Source organism: Elephas maximus, chromosome 1 (assembly GCF_024166365.1).
Source record: "Elephas maximus indicus isolate mEleMax1 chromosome 1, mEleMax1 primary haplotype, whole genome shotgun sequence".
Lineage (NCBI taxonomy): Eukaryota > Metazoa > Chordata > Mammalia > Proboscidea > Elephantidae > Elephas > Elephas maximus.
In genome coordinates this window covers 206,267,381-206,279,528 of record NC_064819.1, presented here as the reverse complement: position 1 = coordinate 206,279,528, position 12,148 = coordinate 206,267,381, and the positions used below count along the sequence as shown (strand labels likewise).

Genomic DNA, 12,148 nt, shown 5'->3' with positions numbered 1-12,148 from the left:
ACAGAACACTCCCCTGAGCTCCCTAGGTCTCCTGTCTACCCCAGCATCTCCACCTGTTAGTCTAAAATGCATCTCAAAGTTAACATGGCCAAGATGGAACATAGATTTTACCCCCAAATGTACTCTACCTGAGGTTTTCCCTGCCTCAGGTAATGTTACTTCATCTATCCATCTATTTAATCTAAAACCTCAGATTCATCTGGATTCTTCTCTTTCTCTCACACTCCGTATCAGCTCCATCAGTCAGTCCTGTTGTCTCAACCTCGTAATATATTCTGATTTGTCCCACTCTTTCCTATCACAAATACAACTCTAGTCTAAGCCACCAGGTCTCTCACCCAGGCTCTTGACTGCTTCTGCCTCCTGCCTTCTGTCTCTGTTTTCTCTCCTCCCTTCACCCTTAGTCCATTCTTTCTCAGAGCAGCCAGAAAGATCTTTCTGAGGTTAAATCATGTCATGTCATCACTGCTTAAAATCCTTCAATGAATTCTTATTACAACCAGCAGAAAGCCCAGTACTCTTCCCTGGAACCATAAGGCCATGACGATCTGCTTCCCTCTGTAGATCCCCACCTCCCCTTGAACACTAGTATCCAGCCACATTGGTGTCTTTCTGTTTGTCAGGCACAGCAAGGCTCATTCCCCAGATCTTGGCATGACTGCTTTATTTTCCTCTTTTAGATTGCAATTCATATGTCAAGTCCTCAGAGAAGCCTTCTGTGACTACCCCAAGCGGAAAAAGACACTCACTCCAATGCCACCAGTGTCCCAAGTCCCAGCTATCTTTCTGCCTCTCCATCCTTAGTGCATAACTTTCAAAGGTGGCTGCTCTGCCTCCAGCCTCCTTATCTGCATTCCAGGCAGAAGGAATAAAAAGGAAAACCATGCTTTCCAGAAATGCCTAGCATACTTTCAGCTCTATTCCACTGGCCAAAAATAGTCACCCCTAACTATAGGCAGCCTAGGAACTGATTCTGAGAGAGGGTCTCCTGGAATAGTAAAGTTATGGTGATGAGGACAGTGGAATATATAGTCATGATAATGTGACAGTAAGCTGTGTGAGATGATTTCTGTTCTCCTGGGTTCAAATATTAGCTCCGTCACTTACTAGCTTTGTGATTTGGGCCAGCTTTAGTCATCCCCTCTGTGAATCAATTTCCTCATCTGTCAAATGAGCATCCTAATAGAATCTTCCTCATGGGATTGCTATGAGAAATGAGTTAATATATACAGAGGGCTTAGAACAGTGCCTGACCCTTTTTCTCCTAGATCCTGCTATAGCCTCAACGTCATAGAATTGATCTTATGAGAAATAAAGGTCTTAAATGGTCATATTTGGATTGGGCATATATTTAGCTAACATTTTCAAATGCCATTGCTTAAATTTATATGCTAATCTAAAGTCTGGCTATATAATTAGCTCATCAATACTTGCATGTCTTTTAGATACTCCCAGCCGCTACATGAAGAAATAGCATTGCATAAGCACCTGAAACACAAAAATATTGTCCAGTATCTGGGCTCTTTTAGTGAGAATGGCTTTATTAAAATTTTCATGGAGCAGGTTCCAGGAGGTAAGAAATATTTTTCTTTCTTTAAAAAGTATAAATTTCTAGGCCTTGAAACACAGTAAAATTGAGACTTACTGTATCCACAGGCCTTTACTTGTCTAAGTTAAAAGAAAAAGTGGACATATGGCATTACTTTGCTGTTTACTAGGAGACAGTAAATAAATAAATAAATAAATACTGGAACTAATTTCATACCAATAATTGTAACTTGGAGCCCTGGTGCCGTAGTGGTTATGAGCTCGGCTGCTAACCAAAAGATCGGCAATTTGAATTCACCAGTTGCTCATTGGAAACCCCATGAGGTCGTTCTGCTCTGTCCTATAGAGTCCCTATGAGTTGGAATCGACTTGATGGCAACAGGTTAGTCATAACTTGGATTAATGGTAGCAACTTCTACTGTATTCGATAATGAGCTTCTTTAGATAAGGGACTTTTTTTTATTCATGTTTGAGCCCCAAGAATTTTGTACAAGGCCTGGGCTACTGTGAATAACCCAACTTCTGTTGGCTTAAATTAACATTACATTGCTGCTGCTGTTATTGTTAGGTGCCACGGAGTCGAGTCTGACTTATAGCAACCCTGTGTACAACAGAACAAAACACTGCCTGGTCCTGCTACCATCCTCACAATTGTTGCTATGTTTGAGCCCATTGTTGCAGCCACTGTGCGCTTTAAAGAACTTGTTTTACTTTAACTTAAAGATTTTACCCACTGTTTTTTCTCTGCTTCACAGGAAGTCTTTCTGCTCTCCTTCGTTCCAAATGGGGCCCATTAAAAGACAATGAGCAAACAATTGGCTTTTATACAAAGCAAATACTTGAAGGATTAAAATACCTCCATGACAATCAGATAGTTCACCGGGATATAAAGGTAGGATGCACTAGGATTCATTTCTGTTTTTATTTACTAAAGTTATATTGTGTTTTGAGTACTAATTTGGAGCGGCAAATTAATAAACCTTAGAAATAGCAGAAATGTAAGATATTACTGTATGATGAATCATTTATTTGTATTCATGTCTGATCTCTTCTCAAGGTATAAACTCCTTGGTCATGTTCAACTCACTAAGATTGAGCTCCCACTTTGGTTTAGGTGCTCTTTGGGGTGGGGGTGCAGCAGTACAAAGTTGAATAAGACTAGTCCCTGCTCCTGAGGAGCTTACAGGCTGCTTCATCTTCATATCCTTACCAATAATTGCTACTCAAATTTACTGAATCAATGGATGCATGATTGGAAGAAAAAAATAAAATCCTCTTTTCCCACAAGTCTCACATACTCATGGATTGAAATCAAATTAGATAACTTATTAGATTCTGTTTAAAAGGAGAAAATTCGAAACTAATGCATTTTGACGAAATAAGTTAATATTGGAAGGAGCCCTGGTGGCGAAGTGTCTAAGTACTTGGCTGCTAACTAAAAGGTCAGTTTGAGCCCACCAGCTGCTCCGTGGGAGAAAGATGTGGCAGCCTGCTTATGTAAAGTAAAGATCTACAGCCTTAGAAGCCCTATGGGGCAGTTCTACTCTGTCCTGTAGGGTCACTGTGAGTCAGAATTGACTCGATGGCAATGGGTTTGAAATTAATATTACTACCCTAAAATTGACTCAAATCCCTGTTTATCTGTGATGAATTTAATTCTATTTCCTAGGTATCCCAGGAAAATAAGTAAAACAACATAGAAAAGAAAGTAAAATGACCGGGAAGTTATAAATATAATTTAACTTACCATACACGTTATTGAAGCCTATACTATCTGTGAACTGCAGCAAACTCGAAGTAGGAACCATTTTTGACCTTGTGACCCGAGTAGCAGATTGTGAACAGCTATAAGATATTAATGAAAAGTGCAGAGTTAATGTCCTCATTTGCTCTAAGGATACCTTTTCATATTAGACTTGCAAGCCAGCAACAGTATTGAAAGAAAGATAACGTGTTTGATTAAAGTCCTCTGTTCTCTAGGGTGACAATGTGTTGATTAATACCTATAGTGGTGTTCTCAAGATCTCCGACTTCGGGACATCAAAGAGGTTGGCTGGCATAAATCCATGTACTGAAACTTTCACTGGTATGTTTTTGTAATGATGATACCCATCTTTTGTAATTAAAGAAGTAATGCTAAGTTTGAGCATAATAGGAGAGAGAAATTTAGTCCGTGAACTCACAAATGTTAATGTGAGTATCTTTTGAGGCTCACTAAAAAATGCGACACAGAATTTAAACTGGCCCCTCTCTCTTGTATTTATGTGCTTGCTCAGTCTCCTGCTTAATGCCACTAAAGATTTTTTTTTTTAACTCTGAATTTATCATTTGTTTTTCCTTTCATGGCATTACTTCCTTCCTGGTTGGCCTACAACCACCATAACCCTGACAAGATTTTTTTTTTCAGCATTTCCATAGTCCAAGCTCTCTGATTCTTACTCATACCTTAATCACTTCCCATTTGGACTATGAGTTCCCTCGTTCCTAGTCCTGTTTATTCCCTGTGGCCTATTCACTTACTCCACAATGTAAATAACTGTCAGATTTCAATTCAGAAAGAGGAAGTGACTCACCAACTGAGGAGTGGGATAAGGAGAGAGTTTTCCTGAGAAATTATGCAGTGCAGCCACTCAAGCTAGCTGCCTGTAGTGCAAAGTCCTAGGAGGGTGGAGACAAAGTGAGATTTCTAAAAAGGTAACAATGCACCAAGAGGAAACTGAAGATCAGAGGAATTACTGATGGCCCAAGGACACTCAATATTTACCGGGGTAGGGGGCATCTAGGACTTCAGTCTTGGTCTTCACTCCATGTTCTTATCATTCCTTTATGTTGACTCTTATTTAAGTATTCAATTCTTACTATGATTAGAGAGAGAAAGTTTAGCAAGAAGAGTCAATGGGTAATCTTTGGTCTAATATGAAGCAAAATGGCTAGATGTTCCCATTTATTTATTCTGTTGTTAGTTGTTGTTGCATGCCATCGAAGTTGACTGCATCTCATAGTGACCTCATGTGACAGAGTAGAAGTTCCCTACAGGGTTTTCTAGGCTGTAGTCTTTAGGGGAGCAGATCACCAGGCCTTTTCTCCCTCTGAGCCACGAGCAAGTTTGAACAGCTGACCTTTCCATTAGCAATCAAGTGCTTAACCATTGTGCCACTAGGGCTCTTTGTGAGGTAGGTGGTAGAACCCTCATTTTGCAGTTGAGGAAACTGAGAGAAAGGAACATTGCTGCCAGAAGTCACACAGTTTATAAATGCTAGAACTCAGGTTTTTAATCTACCCTTTGCTCTTTGCTTTGACCTTTTTCTCCCCGTCCATCGTTCTCTCCACCTCACCCTAGTATCTGTTCTGGTAGCCTGAGAAAGGGAAAGGAGGATAGAGAGAAATCCCAAAAGGTTCTTCCTCAGAACATTCATTCAACACCTCTGGCCTGGCTCCCAACCCCATGAAAATGGGTATTTCAAGACACAGAATTAAATACATTTATAATGTATTTTTTGAACAGAATAAGTACCAGCCTATTAATAATTTTAAATATCTTTACATTTTTTTCCTCGTACACTTTCAACTTGGCAAGAGACATTTTAGACGCTGCCAAGACTCAGCAATTTCTGAGAGGAAAGTCTTCGCTTTCAGCACACTTTATTTGGCAAGATATTAGTCTTTTATTCTTGAGAACTTTTTTTTTTTAAATCCTCAAAGGAGTTGTACTAAAGCCTGTCTTCCCAGAACCCTTTGCAGATACTTCTGCAATTAAGAGTGACGTATGTGACTAACATGCTTACATCTGTCTCCAGCACTGATTGTAACCAGTTGTGCAGACCACCATAGCCCTCAGAGCTAGATAAGTTGCAGGGGCTCAGTCAACCTCCAATGAACCGAGTTGAAAGACATTGATCTGTCTAACCTCTTGGTGATTTTGGTGAAGGAGAAGGCAACAGCAACCAGCGTTTATGAAGTGTTTACTGTATACTTGACTCTGCTAAATGCTTTACATAAGTGATTTCACTGAGATTCATACATCAGCCCTAAGCGGTAGATATCGTTATCCTGGTTTATGGTGGGAAAATTAAGTTTCAAAGATATTAAATAACTAGCGATAGAGCTGAGATTCAACTAGACTTAACATGCCAAATGGAATTAGTTATCTTCTCCCCAAACCTGTTCCACCCATACTCTTCCTGGTCTCAGTTGATGGCAGTTCCAGACTTAGAGTTATCCGTGGTGCCTCTCTCTTCTCACACTCCAATTCATCAAGGAAGCCTGTTGGCTCTAACTGCAACATATGTCCAAAACCGGGACACTTCTTGCTGCCTCCGCTGCTTCCACCCTCATCTCTCATTACCCACAATACTTCAATAGCCTCCTATCTCTACTCCCTGCATCCACATTGGCCCCCTACTGTCTGTTCTCAGCACAGTAGCCGGAATGATCCTTTTAACACAGAAATCAAGCCCTAGCACTCAAGAGTATTTAATGGCTTTCTATTTCTATCTGAGTAAACACTAACTCCTTGAAATGGCGGATAAGGCTCCGTCCGGATCTGGAGTCCTTCAGACCTTATTTTCTACTCTCCCCCCATTGCTTGCTCTGCTCCATGCACATGGGCCTTCCTGTATTTCCTCCATCATGCCACGTAAATACTCAGCCGCGGTTACCTCATTGGCCCAAACAAGAGGCCAGTGAGGTAACTGTTACAAGGTCCTGCTACAGGGCGTTTGCACATGCTTTTCCTTTTGCCAGTAACACCTCCCCCCAGTTACCTACACGGCAGACTCCCTCAACACCCTAAAGTCCTGAGGCTTACCCTGAGTACCCTATTTACAAGGGCAGCCCTCCCTAGGACTGGATACTCCTGATCCCCTTCACCTTGCTCTTTTTTTGGTCATAACACATCACTTTCTCACATACTATATAATTTACTTATTTATTTTGCTTATAGCTTATTGTCTGCTTCCCTCTACAAAAATATAAGCTTTTGTACATTTGTGTCTGTGGTATTTCTGTTTATTCCACTGCTGTTGAGTCAATTCTGACTCATAGCAACCCTTTAAGATGGAGTAGAGCTGCCCCACAGGGTGGCCAAGGCTGTAAATCTTTATGGAAGCAGACTGCCACATCTTTCTCCTGTGGAACTATCGGTGGTTTCTAGCCACCAACCTTTTGATTAGCAGTGGAGTGCTTTAGGGATCCCTCAATATATATCTATAGAATGGATGATTGAATGAAATATAATTTTTAAATTTTTAACAACTAAACTATTCTGCCTCCCCAGATAGCTACACTGGCAAAGAAATTCTAAAATAAAGAATTTTTCTTAAACTTCGGAATGCGGTATCTATGAGGTACAGGTTTTAGGGTTAATACTCTCACTTTTTTTTTTTAGGTTGATGTTCACATTGGTTTGCATCTCCATTATTCAGCTCTGCAAGTCTCTTTATATAAAATGCTATGTGTCATGTGTTTGTAGAGAAGCAGATATGAACACATGACTAAACCTGTTTTTTTTTTTTTTTAGCACTTGCTCTGTGGAGGATAATTAGACACAATTGGCACGTAGAGATCTTTGAAATATTATCTGCTGAATAAAAAAAAGTGTAGTTTATTGTTAGGATATTACTTTAACTGTCCAATTTCATAAATTCACTGTATTTTTGATCAGTTGTAATTTCTACTCGGATACCGTTCTCATGCGCTGTTGAGTTGGTTCCGACTCATAGCCACCCTATAGGACAGAGTAGAACTGCCTCATAGGGTTTCCAAGGAGTGGCTGGTGGATTTGAACTGCTAACCTTTTGGTTAACAGCCGAGCTCTTAACCACTATGCCACTCACGTATTAGCACAACTTAACTTCTCTCATCAAATTTATTTTAGACTCAGATAGAACAGCAGGGGGTGGTAGGCTTCAACGCTTTTTCTAAAAGATCATTTGATTGTATTTTAATCACAAAAAAATATCACTTGCAGGGAAGCTACAAATGAAGAGAAATCATAGCAGTTTTCTATTAAGGGTAGGTCAATCTTTGGAGAGTGTGTCTTCCTTATACTTGGGAAAGTAAAATGCTTTCCTCCAAGAGCTTTGCAAATTTAAGCTGAGAGCAGACATGTACAGTTGTATGTAACCATAAATTTGAACTACTGACATGTAATGATGAGGTTTAAAGGGTAAACCTGGCAAGATGACAAAGCTTGAAAAAAAATAACCTACCTTTATTATATTATTATGAACAATAGCCAGCTTCTAGCTTATGTATTAGTGGGTTTCATAGAAGTAGTTTAAGAGAATTTCATGTGGATTTTACCTATAAATCATGCATTAAGATATTCATAAAAGGTGTTATCTGTGTGTATCAAAATGTCACTTTGGTTATAAATCAGAAAATACTGAAGTAACTATTTTGACAAATGCCTTAGGATTTGAAGTATTTTAACATGACATCTTGGATGAGGTCATACAAATGGTTAACATGTTCAGCTGCTAATCCAAAGGTTGGAGGTTTGAGTCCACTCAGAGGCACCTCAGAAGAAAGGCCTGGTGATCTGCTTCTGAAAACGAACTGTCAAAAACCCTATGGAGTATGGTTCTACTGTGACACACATGGGGTTGCCCTGAGTCGGAATCAACTTGACAGCAACCGGTTTCCTGAGTATACCAGAGGCAGGAGATGTGGCAATAATCTGCTTGTGTTCACACTTCTAACTCATTGCTGGACTTTGGGAGATCTCTCTAGTGGGTATTAGAAATGCAAATCCAGCCCCTTATTTGGCCAGTGAGGTCACTGCAGCTGAGTGTTTACCTGGGATGGACCAGACCAGAACTAGAACCAGTGGCTCTTGGCTCCCCATTTCTTGGCTCTCCCTTTTTCATTTCATTCCCCTTCACTTTCTGTCTGATGATTTGTCTGTATTGCTGGCATCTGATCTGTCTTTCATCTGTTAAACTTGTTATTCCATGGACCTCGGGCACACAGGCAGGAGTCATGTATATTTGATTCACAGAATAAAGTACTCCAGAAATGATTTATATTATATATTCTTAGTAATTGCTTTCAGAATCTTTGTGCTTTCATGACGAAGAAATAAGAATGGAAACAGAAGAACTAAGCATTTAACTCAGGAATTTAGAAATATAGATTTAAGGAAATGGTTGAATGAACTAGATTTATCCTGGAGAAGATTAGAAGTATACCTAATAGCAGTCTTCATGTATTTAAAGAACCAGACCCAGAAAATGTGTGTTGATACACTGTTGTTCTCAGAAGACTAATTGTTAGAAGTTTCAAAGAGGTCCCAATGAAATGGTGCCTCAATTATACTATGCTATAATGAGAAAGTATCCATTTATAACCCAATGATATTGGAAAAGTATTTTTTATATCACTGGTAAAATCCATGATAAAAACTGCTATTTCCACTTTCATTAACAACAGAGAAAATGGGAACTCAAATATTATGAGATATTAGGACCTGCATCATACTTGTTGTTTTACTTATATAGCAACTGTCATAAGCTATCCATCTTTTACCTCTTTTTAAATTGAAAAAATGTGTTTGAATTATTTCCAGGTACCCTTCAGTACATGGCACCAGAAATAATAGATAAAGGGCCAAGAGGCTACGGAAAAGCAGCAGACATCTGGTCTTTGGGCTGCACTATCATTGAAATGGCCACAGGAAAACCACCCTTTTATGAACTGGGAGAACCACAAGCAGCTATGTTCAAGGTCTCATTTTGTTTATGTCTTGAAAACACGTGTATACATGCTGTTGTTGTTGGGTGCTGTCAAGTTGATCCCAGCTCATAATGACCCCATGTGACAGAGTAGAACTGCCCCATGGGGTTTTCTTGGCTGTAATCTTTACAGAAGCAGATCACCAGGTCTTTCTCCCAAAGAGCTGCTGGGTAAGTTCGAACCACCGACCGGATACCAGCTGAGTGCTTAACTGTTTGCACCACCAGGGATCCTTAAAGCTTTTCATAGCTACTGAATATATGTTTATGTCATTTTTTTAAGGTAAAAGGTAAAAAACAGCCTAAATAAGCATGTTCTGAGAGCGCATTAATGTTCAAGAAGAGTCATGCCCTCAGCCAGTGTTGAGTCTTCCCACAATGATCTCTCCTGGCCTTAGTTTTCTCAGCTACAAAGTGAGATTAAATGTAACTTCCTTTGACTATCTTCTAAGGAAGCAGTATAAATAACACCCCACTACATGGAATACTATTTAAGCTCTTTTAGGAAACACAGTCTAAAAATCTTCCTTGGAAAGAGATATAAGAACTTTTTTAACCAATTGATATTAAAAAATAAAATAAAATTTTCCTTTACTTCTCTACCAGAATAGTTGAATGAATCCATTAAAAAAGAGATTAATTACTATTTTAAATACGTCAGTCTTAGCTTCATATTTCTACTTTTCTAGCCTGTTAACTGGCCCCTTAGTAACTCTTTTGGGAGCAGGAAACAGCCCCACCTCCTTACAGTAGGGGGCACCCAATACGGCGATAGGGCTGAGAGAGCCTGGGTGCCACAGCTCAGGACCTGAGGACTGGAAATGGTGACTACCTGCCTCTGCATGCCTGTAGTCCTCACCTGCCAGACCCTCACGCCAAAAAAAAAAAAGGAAGGTTTAAAATGGAACCCTAAGACAGAGGACTCTAGCTGATTATCTGTTATTTCTCTCCCAACTGCTGGCTGTGATTTTAGCATTATTCCCTTTATGTATAGCTCTTGTGGAGGTCCCTGTGTTACGTACGTTCTACTCTTGTACAAAGCCTGGCTTACTTTAAGCTCTAAGGTGATCTGATGGGGTGCTGCTGATATAGAAAAGAGCAGTATAACCAAACCTGAAAGAGCAATGAGAGCTGCTAAGAGCTCTGTTCTTCTTGACATGAATTGATGTCTTTCTCTTGTTGGCTTATCTTTCAAGTTTTTATCAATTTCTAGGACATTGCTCTGAAATGTTGCTTTATCATCCATCTGTGCAGTGATTATTATACATACTGCCTTTAGGCCAGCCTAAGCCTTGCATGGAGCCCTGGTGGCACAGTGGTTAAATGCTCGGCTGCTAACCGAAACGTCAGTGGTTTGAGTGTACCAGCCACTCCACAGAGAAAGATGTGGCAGTCTGCTTCCATGAAGATTTACAGCCTTGGAAACCCTATGGGGTATTTCTACTCTGTCCTGTAGAGTCACCATGAGTCAGAAATGACTCAATGGCAGTGGGCTTAAGCCTTCCTTAGGAAGTGATACCATCTTGGAGAGATGAGATAACATAGACTCTGGCATTGATTTACAATGTTTGCATCCAGGCTCCAACGTGCTCTAGCTATGGGATGACTTTGGGCAAGCTACTTAACCTTCTTGTTCCTTGGTTTCTTCATCTATAAAATGGGTATAAAAATAGCACCTTTTATAGGTTTTTTTTTTTTTTTCGAGCCCTGGTGGTGTAGTGGTTAAGAGTTCGGCTGCTAACCAAAAGGCTGGCAGTTCAGATTCACTAGCTGCTACTTGGAAACCCTATGGGGCAGTTCTGCTCTGTCCTATAGGGTTGCTATGAGTTGGGATAGACTCATTGACAATGGGTTTTTTTTTTTTTAATTTTTATAGGGGTTTTGGGAGCCCTGGTGTTGAAGTGGTTAAGAGCTATGGCTGCTAACCAAAATGATCAACAGTTGTAATCCACCAGGCACTCCTTGGACACCCTATAGGGCAGTTCTACTCTGTCCTACAGGGTCACTATGAGTTGGAATCGACTCAACGGCTATGCATTTGGTATGGTTTTTAGTATAGGGGTTTTGTGACGGCTGTTTGAAATAATATGTGCCAAGCACTTAGAACAGTGTCTGACACATCATAGTAAAGGCTATATAATTATTCTAAATAATTATATATTAAATAAAATAATAAATTTATATAAGCTATTTTTTTATATATAATTGTAAAAGAGATTTCTTTAGAAAGTTTTCTCTACCCTAAGTACATAAGAACATCATTAAAAAATAAAATGTAAATGGCAGCAATTAGAAAAAATTCTAATTGTTATAAAAATACTGTTCATTTCATTTTAAAATACTTTTAAATATCTCTTTTAATGTAGGTGATTTGAGACAGGGAAAATACTCACCAATCATGTCACAGAGAAAAGAGCATGGGCTCTATGCCAAACAAACCAAGGTTTAAATGCAAAATCTGCCTTTTCATAACCTTGTAACCCCACCCCTTCTAAGCTTCAGTTTCCATATTGGTGTAAACCCAGACCATGTAACAGGGAAAGTATTTTTTAAGATTTTTTTTTTATTGTTTTTGAAAATATACACAGTAAAACATCCACCAATTCAATAATTTCTGTATGTACAATTCAGTGACATTGATTACATTCTTCAAGTTGTGCAACCGTTTCAGCCTCCTTTTCCAAATTGTTCCTCCACTCTAAGCATAAACTCACTGCCTCCTAAGTTTACTATCTGACCTTCCCAGTTGGTGGTGTCAATTTAATCTCATATAGATCAGTTCTTTAAAAGAGTACTGTGCTCCAGGCAAACATTCTTTACAAATTATGCTAACCCTTCAAGAAGACTTCAGGGGATATTTTTGGTTT

General features: G+C 39.4%; 1 protein-coding gene across 1 annotated transcript in view; it reads left to right on the top strand.

Moving 5' to 3' along the window:
• The window catches only part of MAP3K5 (mitogen-activated protein kinase kinase kinase 5), a 234,752-nt gene that overhangs the window by 172,023 nt on the left and 50,581 nt on the right, over positions 1 to 12,148 (top strand). The window contains exons 16-19 of the mRNA XM_049901808.1: positions 1,446 to 1,573; positions 2,304 to 2,440; positions 3,529 to 3,634; positions 9,116 to 9,273. Of these exons, the coding sequence (XP_049757765.1) occupies positions 1,446 to 1,573; positions 2,304 to 2,440; positions 3,529 to 3,634; positions 9,116 to 9,273 (529 nt within the window). The remainder of the gene's footprint in view (positions 1 to 1,445; positions 1,574 to 2,303; positions 2,441 to 3,528; positions 3,635 to 9,115; positions 9,274 to 12,148) is intronic.